Source organism: Trachurus japonicus, chromosome 5 (genome assembly GCF_045865225.1).
Source record: "Trachurus japonicus isolate A0001 chromosome 5, Traja_1.0".
Lineage (NCBI taxonomy): Eukaryota > Metazoa > Chordata > Actinopteri > Carangiformes > Carangidae > Trachurus > Trachurus japonicus.
Window position 1 is genome coordinate 32,644,854 of NC_140911.1, and position 23,569 is coordinate 32,668,422.

The 23,569-nt window shown below is 42.5% G+C and overlaps 1 protein-coding gene across 20 annotated transcripts in view; it reads right to left on the bottom strand.

Moving 5' to 3' along the window:
* Positions 1-23,569, bottom strand: part of atp2b2 (ATPase plasma membrane Ca2+ transporting 2) — a 118,138-nt gene that overhangs the window by 59,877 nt on the left and 34,692 nt on the right. For 14 of the 20 annotated variants that reach the window (XM_085777535.1, XM_085777548.1, XM_085777542.1 and 11 more), the window contains exon 2: positions 9,692-10,459. In XM_085777535.1, the coding sequence (XP_085633661.1) occupies positions 9,692-9,890 (199 nt within the window). In that variant the 5' untranslated portion in view covers positions 9,891-10,459. Of the gene's footprint in view, positions 1-9,691; positions 10,906-23,569 lie in introns of those variants that run through there. The other 6 variants (XM_085777553.1, XM_085777538.1, XM_085777546.1 and 3 more) reach the window with 2 other exon arrangements.

Below are 23,569 nucleotides of genomic sequence, written 5' to 3' on the forward strand. Positions count from 1 at the left end.
ATAATAACGGAACGTTACGAGAAGGAGTTGTTTTTGAAGTAAATTCATGCAAAGTATCCCTTTAATATTTACTGGCATTCTCTACTTGTGTGGAGTTTTGAGGTATTCTTCTACCACTGAAGGTTTGGTCAAGGTCAAAACCTAGTAAATACATCTATATGTTGACTGTATTTTGGATGAAACTGCAAAACACTGTCACAAGAGAGGAGGCAGGCTGGTACACTGTGGAGGTTGAAATGATGCGTTTGCATAATAGACAGAGTCTGATTTTGGTGCTTTGATCTGTGCCCTTGGTAAAAGTGACAATATCTTTGCTCCATTCAGCAAAACAAACAAGCTTATAGTTTCTGCTTCCTTTTAGCCAATGTGTGAGGCATCGAAATATGAATATAAAAGGTTCACAGAACATAAGAGTTGGTGTAAGACAGTAGCCTACCAATGTTTCTGCTCCGGTGTTATGGATTATCCTCTACAATATCCTTAAAATCAAAGTTAAGAGTTAGCTGCTCTGTGCCCTTGAGCAAGGCATCGCTGGATCTGGTCCAAGACTGTCTGTTCATGTGCCCTTGAGAAGGAAAAGCTGTCTGTTTATGTTGGCAGCAGTGGTACCACCCTTGTTCTGCCCCACAGCAGGAGAGGAGAGAGGAGAGAGGTCAACTCAGGAAAAGAGCTGACGTGGAGAGAATCAAGCCGGTTATAGCCCCGGACTCTGCATATCCAGCTAAAAGCATCACCACGCCTGTCAGCTCGCTATCTATACTCCTGGCCTCCAGCAGGAAGTTCAGATTCAGGACATCTGAGAGGACGAGAACCCGGTGTACATACAGTATATGAAGGCAAAGAAGCATTTTGATGACAAATTTGGACCCTGTGCCTTCACTCATTGAGACCTGATGCGCCCGATGTTCAGCGACAACAGGTGTCGTTCCTCGAGTGCCCTTGAGCAAGACACTACCTCCTCTCACCTGTGCATTTAAGACAGTCAACACGACTGTCATCCAAGAGAACGTGAAAAAGGTCATTAAGCTTCTAGCCTTGATAACACACAATATCATATTTCAAACCCAAGACAGCATGGCAGATAAAAAAAAGCAATTTTCAGTATCGTGTGTAAAAGATGACCATAAGAACAAAATGAGATTATATTGAAGACAGTTACAATAGATCCCAAACGCCATACGCCAGTTTCATGTTACATTTAACAGTTACATTAATTTTTATTTTTCCAGTTAAGTCCACTCTATATCGATCTGTACATGATGTCATGGTTTTTGGCATCTGTCCTCTTAATTCAGTCAGGCATCTCTTGGAAAATCTGACTTCACTGACAGTCATGCCCAGCATCTGTGTACAGTCTGATCTTTCTATATATGTACTATATGTATCTGTTTCTCTCTATTGGTCATGTATCATGTGCCACACTACTGATGAAAAAAAGAACAGTATCCTGATAATTTGCACATAAGGCCAACATCTGGAACATGGATCCATACTTTGACTTCCTGTTACAAGTCAAAGCATCAAAGCTGCAGTTAAATTGTGAGCCAGTCACTGATGAAGGGTGGAGGGCTTTTCCATTTACAGTAAGCTACCAAGCTTGCAGATGCTGTTGCTACAGTAAATACACCATGAAAGGTTATTTTCTCTGACATTTTTAGACAATGTTCCTGCTGATAAGTCTGGACAATGGACCCTTTATGAGTAATGTTAACCCAATGTTGTATATTGTGTAATGATTAATTAATTCATAATTAATAAAATGTTAATTAACCATTAATAAAATCAGGATTTTTAAAGTCGTAACAGTAGCTGAGCTGCTCCTTAAGACTGCAGCACATTTCTCTCCCCAGTAATCTTTATGATATTGCATATAGAGTGATAGAGTGTTAATGTGGAGTGACTGACTGACCACTGAGCCACAACACTGCTGCAGCCTGCCTCAAGGTCATTGCTACTACACATTGCAGAAGAACACCTGTGCGAGTAGTGGTGTGTGTGTGCGTGTGTGTCTGCCCACGATGTGGTTTAGCTCCCTCACAGTGCAAAATGGCTGTGTATCATTTATAATCTGTCCTCTGAGAGTCATCTCTCTCTCTCTCTCTCTTCTTCACGGCCTCCTATTTCATTCTCTCTCTTTTTCTACCTCTCCTTCCCCTTTTACAGAGTCACTAGGGGAAGGAGAGGAGAGGGGAGGGCAGAGAGGAGAGGAGAGGACTGGTGGAGGGGGAGAGATGTTGCAGCGCAGGAGAAATTGTCCTTATTAAAGAGACGGCGGCTCCATGTGAGAGATCCCTTGTGGGACAGAGATTAAATAGACTGCGTCAAAGGGGAACGCACTCGTGGTGCTGCGACTGGAGGACGCGATTAGTATGATCATCAGGGAGGGATGGAGAGAGGGTGGAAAAGAACGACAGCGAGGAGGAGAGGTGGGATGAGGGGACGAACAGACAGGAGAAAAGGAGGAGAAGGGTTAAGAATAGAAAAGGAGAGTGTGAAGAAATGTAGAAGCGCACAGACAGAACTGTGGACTTTATTTCAAGGGAGGGATAAAAAAAGATTAGACGAACAAAAAACAGGGGGAAAGATGGGTGTGAATGAAGGAAAATGAGGAGGCAAGGAGATGAAATGGAAGAGCAGATGGAGTGTTTCGACCAAACTCTACAGTCACAGAGAGGAGAGGAGAAGATGGAGAGCTGTGGGATAACAGATGAGTGGAGAGAACAGTTTCCTGAGTTGTGTATAGAAGTCATAGAGGCCTCATCACAGGAGGAGAACATAGCCAGTCAGATATGAGGGAGGAATAGTAGCACAGCAGCGGATATTACACTGGTAAACTACAATACATGGGAGATGGATTGAACCTGCAGGTGGAGAAAGCACCAGGTACCAGCAGAACACAGGAAAAGAAAAGGAAAAAAATTCACAGTAGAGAAATGATGTGTAAGTTTACACATCTGACATGTTTAACTTCCATTCCTCTATTCAATGTCTTTCTTTCTTCTGCTAAATCTCCACCACTTGTATTCTCTGTCTACATTTTCTAATAGCTATGTACACTACACATGCCATTACACCTGTGTCCTTGACATCAAGGCAATGCTGCTGAAGGAAAATGGACGCCAAAAACAAATCACTGTTCACAGATCAGCCTGTGGAGACTAGTGTTGCCGTTGTGTATGGTTATGAATCACATTCTGATTAGCAAGTCAAGCGTGGACTGTTTACATAAGAACCTGTAACAACCTCCTCCCATGAGAAATACAGGCAACATGTATGATGTATCTGGCCACCATCCACCACTGTCATTACTGCCACAACGAGAAATTCATGGGTTCTCCCATCGGGGATTTGCTACAACCACAACAGTCCTCAATCAACAGATAGTCACTTGTATTTCTACAAGCCATTTTTTTTCTGTGTGTCAAGCAGAAAAAAAGGCTCCATCTTACTAAAAGTGCAACAACTCAATACATATCTGTCTGGCCTGTGTTGATGGTGAGAAATAATAATTAACCTCAACCACTAGTTAAAGAGGAACTATGCAAATCCGATCGCTTTTCCGCTGTTTTGCTAACCCTCCGCCTGGCCATGTGCATTTGTTTACAAGGAAGCCGTCGAAAAATCAATAATGGAGCGGTGGATAACGTTATATAATATACGATGTTATGACATGCATATTTGTGTAGTCTTAACTGTCATGAACAAAAGATTACAGGTTACGGAGCGCGTTTGTGTCGTCGTGCCACAGAGACAAGAGGTGGGACACCGGGGCGGCGGCCAAGTCCTACACATTGTTGTAAGGTTGGTTTTCAGCCATGAGATGCCAGGTGGAAGACAGAGACAGTCACAAGACATGTAGTTATCACAATTACTCCGGAGCTGTTTAATTAAGGTAAAAATGTAGCATAGCCACGGGGAAAATTCTGCTTAGTTCCTCTTTAAATTAAGTTCCATGCAGAAAGGTTGTGCTACTTTTCCAGCACTATTACACTGTTACTAACTCAGTTAAAGAAGTGAGAGCAGAAGAGAGTGATGGTGAAGGTTATAGATGTAGAGCAGGTCTATTTAGGCTACGCTGTACACTGGCCCACTGGGATACCAGCGACCGACCAGCACACCAAAATAGAAATGGGAGCAGGGGAGAGGAAGAAAAGAGGAGAGGTAAGGTGTGGTGAGAGATAATAATGGGAGACAGAGAGAGAGAGAGAGAGAGAGGGAGAGGGAGGAGGAAGAAAGAGATAGAGAGGGAGAAAGGGCAGGTGGATGGGTTGATGAGGAGGATGTCTAGAGGGGACAGGAGGGAGAGATATAGAAAAAGAATTGTTGGTAGTAGGGCAAAAGAAGATTTAAGTAAGAAGATAGAAGAGTTGCAACGTGGGAAGAAATAGTTTGGCATTTTGTGAAATATAGTTATTTGCTCTCTTACTACTGTAGTAGTCCGATGGGAAGGCTGACAATGCTTTCATGTCTGTACAGTAAATGTGTAGCTGGAGCCAACAGCCAGTTAGCTTAGCATGAAGGCTGGGAATGGGGAGTGAGCTAACCTGATAAACAAAATCCACTTACCAGCGCATGTAACAATCAGTAATTAACACGCTATATCTCATTTGTTTAATCCTTACAAAAACAATAATTTACCATTTTATGGGGGTTTATCTGACGGACTATTTATTGGCCGGGAGCAGTTGCCAAGCAACGAAGACTCCAGAAAGTCGCTGCTGCCGAGAAGAAACAGAATGAGATTGGTATCAAGCTTCTCATCTTGTTCTCAGGAAGTAGCTGCAACTGTTTTATATACAATTATTTAATACGACGGGCATTGATTTCATCACATCATCAGTCGAGATGGAAAACACCACTGGTCTCAGCCTCTGTCACTACTTGCTACAGAGAAGAGGCCAATCAATTGTAAATCACAAAAACAGCAAATTTAAAATGAGTAGCAAATGCATGAATGAAAGATCTGAAGGCAAAGTCTGATTTAAGATGCTAAATGCGCAAATGGGTTTAATTCATTTGGGACAATTAATTTACATAAACATCAATGTTCACCCAATCAGTCATGTGTCACTGCCGATGGAAAAAAAATTAGATAAAATTTTATTTTGAAAATCTCCTATAGACAGCCTGTAATAACGTCTCCATGTTCACAACTCTGTAATGTGAGGGGGACAAGTGAAGCTCGATACATTTTTATATTACATTAAAATGATTATGTTTAAGATGTGGTTTTGCTATGGTTGAGGTATCGTCAGCTACCGTATATTCTGCTGGTGTCTCTGGAGGTTGGGTGAAGGTGGCATTGAGTGAGATTTATAGGTGATGAAGGAGGTCTTTACTGTAAATGTGAAGTGAAAGTAAAATCAGGGGACTGGGGGGCAATACGGATCGAGAGGAGACGGTGCTGGTGAGGAGAGTGAAATGAGGTGTGGTGACATTGTAGAGGGCAAAGAAGAAAAAATATTAGATGCACTAGAGGTGAGGGTGAGGATATGAAATTGGGGGATTTTGGTTGGTTGGAAATAAAATGGCTTATTCCAAGGCTGGGTATAAATTATTAAAAAAAAAAAAAACTCTTGGATTGAATTCCATCTGAATTCAAAGTTCCTGCTCTATTAATTAGTATTTAGCACTATCTCCCCCCAGCATGCATGAGATAACAGCAGACAGTGACCTGAAACATATGGAAAAGGTGACTATGGCGCTCGTGAGGCAGCCCATAATCCCATTTCCGACTTGGCATATTATACAAACAGGACAACCTGTTTACAGTTTAAATTTTCTGAACTGAAAATAGACAAATAATCCAGTCTGTAGTATTTTTTTGTAGTGATGTAGAGATTTCCATCATTTACTGCTTCATTCCCTAGAAGATGACATTTCATCTAAATCTGCAGACTAAATACTACTGTATATCTGCTGTTTTGTGGGGTGATTGTGTCTGTGTATACGATGTTTGTATCTATATTTATTTCTCCTCTCCTGTAAGGCCTGGCTAAGTACCCTCCTACCCTCTGTTTCCCACCGCATCAAAGACTATCAACGCTCTGAGAACCTCTTCATCCTCCTGACGCTTGAGGAAGGGCTATGCCCTAAGCACTCTCACAATACCCTGCTCCCTAGCCAGGAGGACTCGCCAATGTGCTGCAGCTCTCTATTGATCTCTTGAGAAAATAGTTCTACACTGTGAGCACCCACCAACTGTCTTTTCCTCTGTCTCCTGAGAAACAGGTCGCAGTTCGAGCAGCTTCCTGCCATCCCTCCTTGGAAACTAAGCTGCAGCCTGACATCCCATCTGCTCCCTAGAATGACTCATGCCCTTCACCTGCTGGCTGCCTGAGGTAAATGCTAGCTTCTTCACCCCGCAGTCACCTACAGTACAAGGCAACAACAGGTAACTACATCCTGTGAACTGGTATACTGTGGCACAAGGAAGCAAGCTACTGGGGAAAAACTGAAGGGTAAAACTCAAGACATAGACAAGAATATATTATTTAATCACTGACATAATCATGTATTTTGATCTGAACTTCAGGACCTCTAGTTTATGTTTTACCTGCAGTTACATACCTTCCTCCAACATACATTTAGGCCAATTGTGTACCCATCGAATGCATTGAAATGAAAAAATAAAATAAAATAAATAATAATAAAAAAGAAAGGAAGCTTCTTTTAGGTCCTAAAAATACTAATTATAATGCAGTGTTTGTCTACTGTGTTTAGAAATGGAGTGAGCCCTGTACTGTAAGCTCTAACCCTACAGCATTCATAACTCATACTCCTCATTAGATGAATAAATAAACAGCCTCTCAAATGACTGGCTGTTGGACCAGCGCTGTGCCTTTTATTAAGATTGTATAGTTGCATGTTCTGTAGCAACAGTGCTGCAGTACTGTAGCTCAGTGGCTGGTGCATCAATGTAAATGTATGCGGTCAAGAGCACACCACTTCACTGGTTGCATTTCTACACTTAACGGAGCCATTATGCATTTATGCTGCATAATGGAGTACAGCCAATCATGAACTGTTAGTATCATGTGAAAGGAGTGGTATAGGCTACAGTAGGCAAGGCTAATGGGTCAACTCTGCTTAAGGCATCTACCCATCAAACGTGGGCCCCTGGGACATATACACGTTACACACAGCACACATGATGACAGCCAGCAATACAGAATACCTTCAAGGATAATTACCATGATCATATTTCTGAGGTAACATATGTTCTGTGGAGCAACCACACACACAGCACACAGGGGGACACATGCAGCATAAACACAGACACACCTGGGATCACTAATGCAAATATAGATGCACCAGATACCATTGCTCAGTTTCCACTTAGTGTTCCAGTGAGAGATAAAATAATTCATTATAACAATTAATAACTATAACCAGGGATGAGAGAAGAGGGCCGTCTTGCTTGTTACAGTAGAGTAGACCTACTAAGATCTTAAAACATGGGGGCTTCCTAAATGGATTTAGCAAAGTTAGTTCATCAAAACTGCATAAGATACTTTATCCAATAACGGAGCGCTCACACCTCCGTGTTGCGTTGACACTTGGCCGTGGGCACGCCACTGGAGCAATCGTCATAGCAACAACAACCAATCGCACTTTCCTGCTCGGGACGCACAATGTAATCGGCTGTCTGCGCAACGCTTAAGGGAAGTACTGAGGAAATAAGCCCCCACGACCACGTGAACACATACAGTAACAGATTCACCAGCTGCCTCTGTCTTCTCTCCCCAGGCTTCATTTCTCTGGGTTGTGGCCCAGTACATAAATAAACTCTAATTATAGAGAAAAAGGCGATCCCCTATCAAAGTAATCAAGTTCTTCTCCATTTTGACGTTGCATGACACCTGCATCCATCTTGGGATATTTGCATAGACGGGATTTGATTGGCTGCCGCCTGCACTTTAACTTCTCTTAACCTCTACCTCAGGCAATTGAAGAAAAATGCAATGACACAGCCCCATTCGAAGAGGAGAGGTGTGAAGCTACTGTTGATGCGCAAATGTGACGTATTTGAAAATAATTCACACTCCAAATAATTAACACATTTAAGATTGCATCATTTCAAACAATCTGGATGGAAAGGTTTGTATGGCAGGTGTATTTTCACCTCGGTGTCATTGAAAGCGTTGTAGACAACAATGATGAAGCGATAAATTACAATTTATCTATTTCTATTTGGGAAGTTTAAATATTCTAATTTTGGCTTTATTACAAGTCTGCAGGCTGTGATAGCATGTTGATAAAATGTGATGTTCATGTATCTAATCAGAAAGCTCACGAGAATGGGGAAATGAAATTATAATTTTATATCTGTTATGATAATTTTATTGCTAGTCCATATTCAGTTTCATTTCAGTACTGCTGTATAACTGCAGGCATTGTTTCGCTATGATGCAGCCAATATGGTTATGAGAAATAGTGAAACTCATCCCGTATCAGACATTAGAGAGTTCACCAGCGCTTTCACTTTAATCTTTATTCAACTCTGTGACTGGAGAGATTTTCTGAACTGATCTCATTTACTCTGCTCTTGTCTTGCCGCAGGTTTTACCACCAGCTGACACCAGCGCTACGGGATGAGAAGACCAGGAAACACAAGCTTGTGTCACTATCGCTCTATAAGATTACAGGTTACCTCTGATGTCACACAGGTGACACTACATGAATACTAATCAACGATCCCAACATATGGGGAGGTGGATGATTTCAACACCGTTATAAATATTCAACACACGGAGGCAGCTTCCAGTGAGGTTCATTTCTCCAGTGTTTGCTGCACTGCTGCTGAACTGTTGCTCTGTCCTAAGAGGAAGCAACAAAAAAATCCTACGAATGCAATACATGGACAGAGTATATGACGCATTTTAATAAGTGCATGACTAAATATTTAAACTGCTCTCTGATATTAAATGCATAAAGGAATGATGGTGTACGCGTTTCTCGTTTAGATGTAGAAAAATTACTGTACTACAGTAACCTGCACTTGTTAGGATAAAAAAATAGAACTGGAGATATAGATTTGTACTGAAGGTGTTATAATATTACTGTATTTATTACTAAAATGAAATGACATACATAGCCAACAGATAAAGAGTTATGTTTTTCTGCTTTCTCATTTCTCAATATCACCCGGTCCATATTTGCAGACGCCTCAGCACATTCAACGTGGCCCAAGCCTCTACTGTGTTGCCCCAGAGACCTGCTCCTTAACAAGGCTATGGCTGATTGGTTGACGGGATGGGAGAATGACACGGGAGGTGGGGGTTGGGGGGTGGTGGGTGCTTGTGCGGGGGAGGGGGAGTGAGGGGGCTAAACTGTCCAGAGAGATTTCTATGCATACTAAACAGGTCTAACACTAGCTGGCTGAGGAGAATTTTCATTAGTCCCCCTCAAACGGGACTCCCTCCCCTGTCTGCTGCTGCAATGCTGTGCTCGCGCATTTCTCCAGGTGCTTTTCAAGGTTTCAGGCATGTCTGTGCTTTTACACAACAGCAGGTGCACTGAGTAAATGATGATCAATATCCAAACCAGCAGGGAATCTATCATCAATGTCAGTGTTAAAGAAGTACAGCACATTCCTCAAGATGAAGTCTGTCATACAATAATCCATCAGTGCATATATACACCTACACACATACACGAGCACACACACACGGACATCATGGGGACTCACCTTCTGTGGGTGAGGTTTTCAGTCGTTTGCACAGTCCCTCTACGCCCCCGTAGTCCTCTTGGAGCTTGACCACCGCCTCTGTGCCACGCAGCTCCATGAGCGAGCGCAGCTCCATGACCGAGCAGCCGAAGCCCGCCGCATGGTTGTCCTCGTTTCTTTGGTTCTTGGCATAAAAATCGCTGTTGGACATGTCCCCCATGATGTCAGCTAGTCAAGTCTGTTAGATTAGTGTTTGTTATTGCTTATTGATCAATTAAAAAGCTTGCACAAGAGAGAGAGGTGAGCTCAGTCTCATCCAAAAAAAAATCCAAAATAGGTATCAAGCAGGCAACAATAACCAAAAAAAGAGGGGGGAAGAAAAAAACGCCACTTGTAGGTAAAGTAGGCAGATAGAGGGATTCGAAAGGGGAAAAAAATTCCAAGGGGATCAATCAATCGATGAGCAACTTCTCTGTTTCAGGAGAGGACTGTCAGAATTCAGCAGACCAAAAACCATCAAAGAGAAGAAACAGAAGAAGAGGAGGAATAGCAGCAGAGAGCGAGGAGAGGAGGGGATGATGAGACACAAGTGGGGAGCATCCAGGTGAGCGTTCGGACAGCCCCAGTGGTCAGGTCCTGAGAAGGGCAATGATGGTGATTGCAAGTCCTGTTGGTCTCAGGCTCACCACGGCTGCAGTCCAGACCCGCTCCATGTGTGGCTTCCCATTGCTGCTTTTCTGTTGCCGCCGCTGCCGCTCTGTCTCTACATGGTGGTCTTCCCCATCACTGCTACAGAGAGAGAGAGGGAGAGGGAGAGGGAGATGGAGAGGGAGGGAGAGAGAGAGAGAGAGAGAGAGCCGAATTCACGAGATGAATTCAAAGAGGACAGAGGGGAGGAGGAGGGAGAGAGACACAGAGAGCGCACAAGGATGAGTGTTGTGTTCTCAGGGCAGGGGTGAGTGCAGCGGTAGATGATGCACAGCTGAAGAACAGCCTCTCCTGGCTGCTGCAGTGACTGTGGCTCTGCTGTCTCGATCTACTGCTGCTGCTGCTACTGATGCTGCTAACCTCATTCTGAGGACACCGCTACTGACAGAGAGACGGAGAGAGGAAGAGAGAGAGAGAAAGAGAGAGAGAGAGAGGGAGGGAGGGAGGGCGGGCGGAGAGAAAAGGATGCTCCTTTCTGGTGCAGAGCGGAGAGGAGTTGTGTGCGGGTGGGAGGCTGGGGCTGCTCTGACGACAAAGCGGAGAGGCAGCACGTAACGCTGCACTGTCACAGGGAGGATGGGCTGAGCTGTGGAGCTGCTGCTGCTATCTCTCCACTAGTTCCCTCCAACTCTACAGTAAGTGACCTCTCTTCTTATGCAGACACTCTGTGGGGACACATGCCTCTCCGCCTGTTGCCTTCAAATGCCTCGCGTTAATGACTTTACCCCATGAATCCTGCCCTCGCACTCACGCTGAAAAAAAAACCCGTGCAGTTTGCAGTGTTGGGGGTGGTAGACTGCAAATGACTGGATTAAGGTGATTTCAAAGTTTGTAAATGGATTACATTGACTACACGCTTACTTGGTGTAATAAAATAAAAAAAGGTGTTATTCTATATTTGTATTACAGACAAGTCTCCAAAAAAAAGAGGGATCAATAACCAGCATCTGGCTCCCTCTCCTGTCATAATAGTATTTGGAAAACAAGAGACATCTGTATTACGCAACACAAGCAATACTTATTAATAGGATCAGTTCATTGATATTTTCAATCTTTCCATGAGATCTGTGGACAATAGGCACAACAAACATATAACACAGTCAAACAGTGAACAAAAGGCTATTGATTTATATGTCCGCCTCCAATTTATTCAGTGACATCGGTGACCCAGCATGTCATGCACATTCTCAGCCGACAGCTCGAAATAAGGGTTCGTTATTAATCGTATTATCCTAGGAAAACCTCTGGCTCGCAGCTGCCCTTCATCAGCGCCCGGCCACTCATGGGGAGACCTGGGATCCAAGTGCCACTGCACTGCATCACACCGTGCGCATCAGTAAAGCAGCAGCACAGTGTGAAGCCGCTCTGACTTCACTGTCTCTTCATTGTTGTGAGTTTGTTATGTTACATTAAAAAGCAAAAGTGGTGGAGCATGTAACTTTCTACAGAATAAAGATTGCGGAGGTGATCAGACCTCTGTGTTAGAACTGGTTTCAGCCTGTTGTATGTCGTGATTAGTGATTAAATGTATTATACTGTAGATGTGGGAGATGACTTCCCATTGCAAAAAACATACAAAGATGTTTGACACAGAGGCTTCACTAGCTCTTTTCTTAGACACCGGCTTACTCAGCACAGCGACTGATAGTCTTATATTTATGGAGAAAATAGGAAGTATCTGCTATTTCACAGTTGTGATTTTCTTAATGACTTCATCAGAAGGGGCCCCTGCAGGATGCTCCGCCCCGTCTACGCTGAGAGTCTGGCTCTGCCCCTGTGCAGATTCGCAACAGAAGCGGTTGTGTGCTCGGGAGCAGCGGGCGGCGACCTTGTCGCTGCAGGCCGGTGAGAGATCCTGCCAACACGTGAATACACATCTGTAACTCCACAGGTACCAGGCCGCTCTGTTAATGAGAGCCAGCCCTCACTAAAGTGACAAAGTTAAACAACGCAGCCAATGTCACGTACAGTAGGCGGGTGTGACCTACTGAACATAGTAAACACTTCCGTAAAGCAGATTAAGAGGAATGTTTCCCAGCTACATATCATATCAATAGTGAAACCTCACATATTCAGGCTTAGTGGGATTTGGATAGTTCCTCCATTTCTTAAACAAAAAAGAACAGCATGGGGCAGAACTACTTCTTCCTCTCTATTTCTTCTCCAACCCTTCATGCTGTCCCCCTCCTCCTCCTGCCGATCAGGTCCAATCAATGTTGGCGGTATTCTCTGCATGCCAAGGCAGACATCTGTGCCGGCCAGATCCTCCAAAAGCGTCAAATGAAAGCAAACAAATGCTCTCCCAGGAAATTCTATGTGTGTTTGTGCGTGGAAGTGTGTGTGTTTGTGTGTATTTGTGTGCCTGAATGGTTAATCAATTGGCTGGCTGAGGACAGCGACTACATCACACAGGTAATTCTGTGTTGCACCAGATGGACCACCTGCGAGAGACAGACACTAGCACCATCACCACTTACCCTGTGTACATGCGCTGTGTTTTGACACTGAGGGTTACACTGGTTTTCTACCACACTGTCCAACAGGAATCTCAATACTGAACTGAAAACAGCTGCCTGATGGTGGTTGCTGTTGCAAATCTGGGCTGACGTGACGGAAGTGCAGCTTGTCAGCATACTGCACACCAATAATGCCTCTGTTCAACAGAACACAAAATATGTGCATAATTAGATGCCAAAACACATCACCGTTATTCCAAACATGACAAAATACATTCATATCTCCCATAATCTACAATGTCAAGCAAAGACATGGATTAATTAAAGACAAATCAGGAAAAGCAGCAACGCAAGCGATCTGTGTAATTCATTCAAGTTCGATTCAGACCTTTTCTGTGTCACCCCTCGATTCTCTCCAAAGCCGCTCTCGTTTGAAATAAGAATATATTGAGCAATGCAGCATTACATGACTAATTTAATGCCGAATGCCAGCGCAGCTCCCTCCACAACATCTGTTCGTCATCGACCACGTAGGACTGTGTATTTCCAGCTTCGCATTATCATGTTGATGATGTAAATGACTGCTGCTGGTGTTATATTCTGCCCCGCATGCAGCTGCCTATGTTTAAATTACGGTGACATGCGCAGGAGTGAGAGAAGATTGAGATGTGGGAGGGAGGAAATGAGGAGAGGAGACGAGAGGAAGGGGAGAGAGGGAGGATGTGGATGGCAACAGATACAGACTAAAGAGATGGAACTTAGTAAGAGCAGGAAAGAGGGCAAGAACAAGGAACTTCAAAGCAAATGGTGTCCTTTTTATAGAGTGTAAACACACACACACACACACACACACACACACACACAACCATGCATACACTGTGTACACAGAATTGATTTCCTCTTTCCTGGAAAAGGAGGGCAGCTATAGAGCTATTGTTGATGGTTTGTGTGCATTCATATAAATCCCAACAATGGAAGTGTGTCCAAAGCGTTCTTCTTTGCTGTTAAATAATTTGAACATCAAAGGAGGTTTTTTTTTTTTTCCCTTACACGCTTGTGACAGAAAGATTTCCCATCCACATCCACTCTCTGTCTCCAGCCACCACTCCCAGCCCTGCTGCCTGTCTTCATACTGTCCCCTGGATCTCTGAGCTGTCTCCTTGCTACCTGTCTGTCTGTGTCTGACTAATCACTTTCCTCTCCCCCAAATCCACCTATAATTGTTGGCATTGCTCACTGTGGCTTGACAGTGAGTAATGAGCAACACATCACTCAAGGAGAAAGTGCAGCTTTTGAAATAATTAACAGCTTTTTACCTAAAGTGCGTGGACGCTTAATTGAACTTGAGCACCATATGGAATCCACATTAAAATCATGAAGCTCCGTGGCCAGATGCTCAGACCATCTGACCGGTCTACTGTACAGAGTTTGCCTCGCTACCAACTACTGCAAAACCACAGAGGGATCTATTACAGCTACTAATACACAACACAAGAACACCGCCGCCAAGCAGCAAGTAGCTTTACAGACAAGAACCCTGGAGAATGTAGTAGTTCTTTTTTTTGAAGGACCGGCACGTGTTGCACCATCTGTTACCTTCCTTTTTCCAATTGTTGCTTTTTTCATTTAAATGGTTAATTTTTAGGAAATGCACATTAAAAAAACACATATTACACTTTAACACCACCCTGCAGTTCTGATTCTATCACACTGTTATTGCCAGGGCTTTATATTTTCTTAAGTGTATCACATACAGTGACAAATACACTCAGTGTATTACTAAACAATGCCTTCCTATCTCATTAGTATTCTCCATTGATTTTGCGCTTTAAAACATTGGAGATTTGATTTTGCATTAAACTTTGTGGCTGTAGTTTGTATTATGCTTAAGTCCCATCAAACAAGTTCATATACTGCAAAACGGTCTCTTTGTTAATTAACCTTCAGGAAACACTTGCTCAAATTTACATATTAAAACTGTTAAGTTCAATATACTATTGTGTATTCTATTTCAGTGTGGATTTTATTCTTACCTTATTTTAAATTTCTCTGTGCATCATGACTTATGATTTATCTGCTGGGACTGTCCGCCCTGTGACTGTAAAGAGCAAGTGATAATGATGAGTCGGTGCTTAGAATAACCTCAATGAAAGGTTCCTGGTCTGACCAGTACTGGGGAGTTTACTGTCCTCCGCTGTAAAGCCATGCGCATTCTCTGTGTATGTCTGTCTCAAAATGTCCTTGAGCACAGTGAGGCAGAGCTGAGGTATGAGCTGTGCCCACTGCACCATCACCATCAGCAGCAACAGCAGCAGCAGCAGCAGCAGCACTGGCATATGGCCCCCCCTGCCTGTCACAAAAAGAAGTGCAGGAGATTTCAATGACGATGGTGCTGCTCTGCTCACCTGCACATTCAAAGCTGCCAAATTCCAGACCACAGGTTTACAAATGCTCATATCGGTTCATATCATGTCGATCAAGTCAGGTTTCTTTATTGATTGAAACAAGGTGCTCATGTAAAGGGGACTGACTGGATATCATGAACAAAATGTGATGCAATCGATGCAACACCAGCAGGACAACTTCAGCCTCAGAAAGGTAAATGTTCCAAATGTGCAGATGACAGTGTGATGATAGTGAATCCACTTCCTGTTGATTACAGCAACTACTGAGGACGGGAGGCGCTGATATAATAAGTGAGATACCTGATTGGTTCTTGCCTTCTCAGTTTGGCTTTATGGAGGATTTTAATGACAACATGAAACTCAGTGAACTCTTAAACAATGTAAACATGGTTTGTTTAGAACCTGCACTACACCGACGGCAGTTAATCAGTTGTGAAACTGGTCGGTGAACAATGTACAGGGAATCCCCTGACACACGTACATATTAGACAGCAGCTGCGATACCGCATTGCAATACACACACACACACACACACATTACCAGAGAGCGAGCGAGAGGAAGACGCGTTAACTGACATTGTCTCTGAGGTGAATTGTTATATAACAAGAGCCTCCTTTCAGCCACCATGCTCTCTAATTGGGTTGAAAGCAGCTGTCATGCTAACTAAGTGCAGCAGACACAGTCTGACGAAGAAAAGGGTTATTTTGGAGAGCGATGCAGGAGCTGGGAAAGAACTGCAGCTCCAACTCCGTCTCCTATCAGGCTGGAGAGAAGATAAAGCCAAGAGGGAAAAAAAACACAGAGAGATGAGTCAGAGAAAGGACGAGACCCCCCACACATACACATACATACTTGCATGTACTGTACTGTATGTGTGCTTAGCCTATGTCAGGGCATAAATCACTGTGGGGTGGGGGGTGCTTTTGAGGAAAAGCAGTTGGCCAGGCAACCCTGATAGCTGCAGGGGTTGCAGTGTGTTACTGCAGAGTGAGATTGAGAGGAGAGAAAGTGAGAGCTGGTGATGACTGGGTTAGAGGACAGAGCAGTGCACAGTAATATAAGCCTTTGGTGCAAAACAGAGGAACCCTAATGGAGCCCATTATTCACATCTATGGAAAACGTCGCTAAAGGCTCAAGCAGTGGCTCGATAACTGGTGACTCCATCTCTCCCTCACTCGCTGCCTGACTTCCACCTGCCTCTTCTTGCTGCTCCGCTTCTGCAGCACACACACACACACACACACACACACACACACACACACACACACCTATTCAGGCTGGTGTGCCTTTCCTCTCACCTTGGTCCATGCTTTCATGTGAAACTGCCTGCTCATTCTCACTCGCTGGGCATCTTTTCATGAGCATTGCTTCATTATTTGATCATTTGTAAGAAATGACTGGCTTCTTTGTCCTGGCTGTCTTTCTGTTGTGCAATCTGAATACTGTATTCAGGTTGTACTGAGTGTGCACACAGCATTAAGCAAAATGATCAGACTGTGGAGGGAGATATGGAGACGTAAAGTGTAATCCTGCCTGGAGCAGCGGTGTGAGTGCGCGTGGACAACTGTAATCAGTCAATACTGGCCTTTTAAAATGAAAAATGTTTACAACTATAAATCTTCCATCAAATGAAACGCTCACTGTTTATTGAATCATAAACTCTTGGCGAAATCATGAACAATTTTTTACCACGCTCGACACAGAAGTTGCCGATCTCATTTCAAATTATCACTCACTAAAACCTACTCAAGACTTTTCACACATTTTTTTTTTTTTTGCTGATGATGTGATGAAATCAACACAAATCCTTTCTTAAGTTTGGAAGTAAGAGAGCAGGAAAATAACCTAAGGATGGCACAGGAGAAAAGAGTGATGAAGAACAAGACTGTAATGTAGATGTATGTGAATTTGATCAACATAACTGACCATGTTGTTGTTTCTGGACAGTGAGGGAAGCAGTGAGCAGAGGCCAGCTCTCAGGAGGTGCAGAGAAGAGAACTGGGTGTAGACTGTGTATCACATCTTGATTTTGTTTTAGCAGTTATTTTACAGTGTAGTTTGCTTTTCATTTGTCTTTGTCCTCTTTGCCTTTTCCTGTATTGACTATACTGAGGTTTTACTGTTTGTAAGGGCTGAATCCAGACATTCAATACTTTATTGCTCCCACTACTTCCAGTAGGTGATACTATATCCCTAACTGAGTAGTGAATATTTTTTTAGAACATATAAAATGCCCTTTTACTCTGTTTTACTATTTCTGGAGCTACACGCTCTGAACAAGGTGTTTTCCATCTGTACAGTATGTGTTGTGTAATGCCCGGTTATTTATTCTGATTGGGTTCTGTGTGATCTGAAGACATTGTTTGATTTTACAAAGAGAGTCACAGGTTTGGTGAATGTATTTGACAACTGGGGTTTGTGTTTACTGGTTTGACAAAAGCACAAAGGGTTTTGATTGTATTACTAATTGTGAAAAAAAAAAAAAAAGTCTAACAGGTTGTGGTTTTGCGTCTGCATGAGATCATCCTGTAAAAATAGGAGCTATTTTACCCTCAACTGATAAATTCTCCAATTATACTAGACTCCTGGCCTGATCCGGAGCATTGGCACCTTGCTGTCAATCACCCTGCATAGGATCTCAGGGGAGTGGAACCATGGTGAATTATAAGGTAGGAGGAGTGAACTGAAACACATTTTACTCCATTTAATTTTTATTATCTCTTTGTATAATTACATTTTTCTTTAATTAAGAGAGACTGATGTAGATTGAAATAGAAAGGCATAGAATAAACAGCAATGAGAGGAATTACACATTCAAAGGCTAAGGAGTGTCTGTGTTCTCAGAAACACTATGATTAACGTTGACCTCATGTTCTTCCTGAAGGAACAGAACGCATCTACAGTATCAGTCCCTCTACTCTGTGATGTCTGTCCTGTAACTTACGCAAAGCTATAAACACGGCGCAATCACACACCAAACACCTCAGCCGAGCGTTCATATCAGAGCTGAGCACATGACACGCACAGGGAAATAAGCAAGATATTTAACTTGTGCTCCAAGAAGCTGAACAGATGGGGCTCTGTGCTGTCTCCTCCAACAGAATGCAATGTAATGAAATATATATGAGGGTATATTTTTTATTTAATGTGGACAAGCCGTAGCTACTGTATGTTTTTTTTAGCCACACTAGGGGCATAGCTGGCAGTCAGCTGCTCCACTACTTATATCCAGACTGAAATATTTCAACATTGCATGAATTGAAAGAAAGAAAGAAAGAAAGAAAGAAAGAAAGAAAGAAAGAAAGAAAGAAAGAAAGAAAGAAAGAAAGAAAGAAAGAAAGACGGATTGGCACGACATTTTATAATTGATCCAATGACTTTTCCATGGGTTCAAAATTTTCAATTGTCCACTGCTTTTGTTTATGACCTGCACAAATGCTGACATTACTATTTTGCTCCTAGCACTACTCTGCTGAAGTAGCCTCTGCACACACAGTGGTGCTGCTGTGGACTGTAAATCTTGTTTCTTTATTACAGGTTAAATTAAACTGCTTCACCCATGCCTGCAGGACATTAATATAATATTAAACAGTCTTGATGAGCATTCCCAGAAAAAATGTCAACAACACAATGCCTGTTGACTCAATTAAAGGCTTTACAAAGAAAACTGTAGTAGGGTCAAACTCTTCACTTGTGCCAGCTGTGATGGTTACAACTTTCACAGCCTTTTTTTTTTCTCTTTTTGCAACCTTACCTATTTGAACCTAGTTGAACCTAGAACCAGTCGGTTTTAATCTGTTTCACCAGCAGATTCACTACCTTCAGAGAATAATGCATCAAACAAGTGGATGACAAATGTGCTTGTGGGGATTTTACTAATCCACGCACAGTATGACACATGGCGCAGTCCACATGTAATATGGCTCACTGAATAGTAGTGCCACCGAGTCTGACACTTGCCTCAGAGGGTTTCTAACCAGGAAAGGTCCTGAAAAAACATACTGAATCATCGTCATTTTCAAGGTTGAATGCTTAAAGCTCGTGTGTAATGAGGCATGGACTGCATATTTAAAGCTGTAAGTTCAGGTGTTAAGGTTAAGTCTTTGACATAATGGCAAAGTTATGGCTCTGACAACTCAAATGAGCATGTGAGTGGACAAAGGGACTCTTGTATTTTTTTAATCAATAATGCCACTAAAGCTTGGACTAATCCTGACATTAATGAAAATAGGTTTATGTAAGAAGCTAATTTGGTTTCAGTTGGTCTACTTCTGCAACGTACGGTTTGTTGTTCAGCTGCCAGAGGAGGCAATCTACAGAAGATACTGGTGAGAGGACAGCGAAGACGTTCAGTGATGTTCTCGTTCTGGTAGATATTTGCATAGTCATACGTGAGAGAATTAACATTTACATAGACATAAAACTCAATGGTTAAAAACTAAAATGAGTCTGACACCCATCCTCTTCCATTGAATTCCCTGCTGGCCGAGTTCTTGACCAGAGCTTACTCATGTGTTCCTCAATATTCTCTGTTGCTACTCAGCTCGACAAGATGGTTAATCTGTGTCCTTAAAAGCCACACAAATCTAATCAAAGACAAGATTTTTGCAGCTACGACTTCCAATGCAAATGCAAATACTCTCTCTGTTCTCTTTGTCAATTGGGATTTTGTATTATTGTATTTCAAGTCTTCAGATTCAGGTTGCAACAAAATCAAATATTTGAAATAATTCTGATGGTCCCAGATTAACTGCCAAGCAGCAGACTGAAGCCCTTAATCCTCAAAATTTCTGGTTAATTTGTGCCGATTATCTACTATTGTTCCAACCTCATGCAGTCTAGGTCTAATGATCAGTCGTTAGAGGACCAAATATAAATATATTGTATAAAAATATTGATATTATCTATTTTGTGTTGTAGCATCAATAACTTCATGGCCATTAAATAAGCAAAATCCTGTTAACATTCCTCCTAAATGATTTGTAGCATTTATTCCCAATGATCTCTTTATTTCTGCCTCGCTCACTGTCTTTACAGCTCCTTTACATGTAGTGTTTTTATTTCCACCACTTTTCCCTTTATGTATTTGAATAAAACACCTTGTCTTTCTGCCATTTCTGTTTTGGAAATTCCCCTATACAGGAGGACATTTTGAATCTCTTAGGATCCTGGTGGAGGTGTTGGTGAAACTGGTATCTGTAAACAATCTGTGCGGGGCTAAAATCATGTGTAGACAGCTAGTAAAGCATCTGGTTGTGGCGATGCATTTGTGCCATGGTTTCAGGAGAAAAAAAAAAAAAGGTTGGTTCAGGCACATGAAGAAAATGACTCACATCCCCGGTTTCACAGGAAAATAGGACGGCAGGCATAAGGCCTAGAAAGATAGACTAGAAATAGAAAGAGACACAGGGATGTTACTCTGACTTTGAATTCAGTGGAGATATTACATTGATAGATATTGGCTGTTGTATGCACGCAGTAGAACACAATAGCAGCTGTTAAAATGACAACATAGCGAGGGTTTACAAAAGATTCACAGGAGCCATTTAGCCTCAGCAAAAAATATTTATCTAGTAGTAGTAGTTCAAATCTGTCAAGATATATGGAACCTCGCACAGCGTGAAGTCCTCACTGACCACATCCACATCACTTCCTTAAAAACACCCTCATTCAATCATCATCATCACACCAAGAATATGATAACTGACAGGCCAGGAATAAAGATAGATAACAGCCTTTCATCACATACACTAGTGTATCAGCACAAACACACACTTTGCTGTCAGATTCTCATATGACGGGAGACTGGAAATCAAAGTCCTTCCACCTGAATGAGATCTGTTAGAAAAATGCTGAAGCTTAGTGCTGGATCCAGTGCACAATGTGACATTACACTCAACACAAGTGGGTACCAGCATCATGTGACTCCCTCTGAGTGCCCACATCCTGCCTTACAACATGTTCTAACACTGAACACTGAACACTTGCTATTTGTGGGATATTTAGTTTCTCTCTAAAACCTCTAATGTCAAAATGATTCATTATTATTTCGACCAATCTCTCACTTCTCCTCTCCTCTCCTCTCCTCTCCTCTCCTCTCCTCTCCTCTCCTCTCCTCTCCTCTCCTCTCCTCTCCTCTCCTCACCTACCATGGGTAGAAAGGCTTACAAAACTCAAAAGGAGCTATTTATAAAATTACAGAGCACCATCTATTATCCTGTGTCATTTGTTATTACCAACAAGGTACTTACAATAACAGCTTCTGTCCTTGGCTCAAGCCTTCTATTCAAGATGTCTTTCTTTTGTAGAAAAAGGACTGTCAAGTCTCTTTACCCCTGCGTTTGTCGCTATGCTACACAGAGGTGATGGTGACACAGCAAAATTTAATGCACTGCGACGCTAACAGATTGTCTCCTGGCTGTATGAGATATGACAGAGCAGTGCAAGGTATGGATTTTCACTGAAGGCTGTTTCTCTTGTACTTATCTGGTGTTCTTCAAATCAAAGGAAACAAGAACAAATATGTGTATATGCATTAAGTATTTTTCACACTGAAAGTGGGACCTTGGTATTTGCTCAGAGCATATGCTCACAATTGTCTTTTCTCGCGACTGCCTCATCACCTGCGTGTTTGTATCCTATCCTATTAAATGTGAAGAAAGAAAGAAAGAAAGAAAGAAAGAAAGAAAGAAAGAAAGAAAGAAAGAAAGAAAGAAAGAAAGAAAGAAAGAAAGAAAGAAAGAAAGAAAGAAAGAAAGAAAGAAAGAAAGAAAGGACTGACACTGTCTCTGAGCTGTCTGGCTGTCTTGGTGCAGTGGAGCTGATGGTTGAGGTCACACAGTCATCTCAGCCCCAGAAGAGGCACAATCAATTTCCTATGACAGCCTGTCTAACAGTGTGGCTGACTGACTGAATGAATGACTGAACAACTGATTTGCTGACTGAATGGATGCACGAGTGACTGAATGACTTTGTGGCTAGGGGAATGGGTGACTGGTTGTTTGACTGTACTGTACCTAGCAGTGATGATGTTTCTCTGAATGATTTCATGTGCACGTACTGACTAACTGGCTTCCCATTGGACCGACTGGAAAGTCGAGCAACCACACGACAAGCCACTGAACCTGTCAGTTTGATAAGATGAATAGAGAAATGTTTCACCTAACTACCGATAGTCAGTGAAATGCCCAATTCAGCGGCCTGTGACAGCAGTCAGCCACAGAGCCGGCCACACAGCCAGTCAGCCAGAGAGCAGACAGCCGACAGATCAAGGAGGAGAGGTGATAATGTTCCCTATTAATTCAGCCACCATGCCAAAACAGTCAGTTAACTAACGCAATGAAGACAGCTAGCAGGCCAACACACATGATGAGTTACGGCAGGAAAGCCTGCTGCTATGACACTACCAGTCAATAAGTGTGACAGAGAGGAGAGACTGCAGACTTCATGCTGACAACAGATGGCCTGACAGTGAAGAGGTGTGCATCAAACATTGTCATCTAGAGAAATGACAGGACTATCTATCTATCTATCTATCTATCTATCTATCTATCTATCTATCTATCTATCTATCTATCTATCTATCTATCTATCTATCTATCTATCTATCACATATGTACAAATAATAGATGGATAGGGGTATAAAATAACTAAATGGATAATTAAAGCATTAAATATGATATATAATATATACAACATATATAAAAGTATACTATAATTACAACTAATACAAATATGTATAATATGGCATGGGGTACAGTCCTGGCACAGCACGCTCTCATGCGCACCCTGAATAATAGTCTCACAGTACGGGCCAGGAAAGAAAGAGCCAAGGTTGGTAAAAGGTTGGTAAAAAAAAAAAAAAAAAGTTCTCAAATGATGCAGCAGGATTTCTCTTGGTTTAGAGAGAGAGGAAGGGGGGGCAGAGGAGGAGGAAAAGAGGTGTTTCCTACTATCATTGTGGAGAGTTCAGTTTCAAGTTTAAACCACGTTGACCTGGTGATGGGTTTGGGCTGCGATGGAGCGGATCGCACTGCCTCCAATACACACACAGAATAGCAATCCCCTTGTGCTGCAATGACGGATACTGCGCTAGCTAATATGGTTTTGTACGTTTTTTTTTTTCTTTTTCTTTTTTTTCGTTTTTTTTCTCTCCCTGCCTGCACCTGCTCTCTCATCACTAGAGTGTGTCAGGATCACTGGTTTGTCCTACAGCCTCCTTCTGCTCCCTGTTTTCTTTCACTTATACAGTAGCTCTGGAACATGGTAACAGCTAAATGGACCTTTGGTGGGGAGCGTGCAGGTAGAGGAAGACTGATTGAGCCACTGAT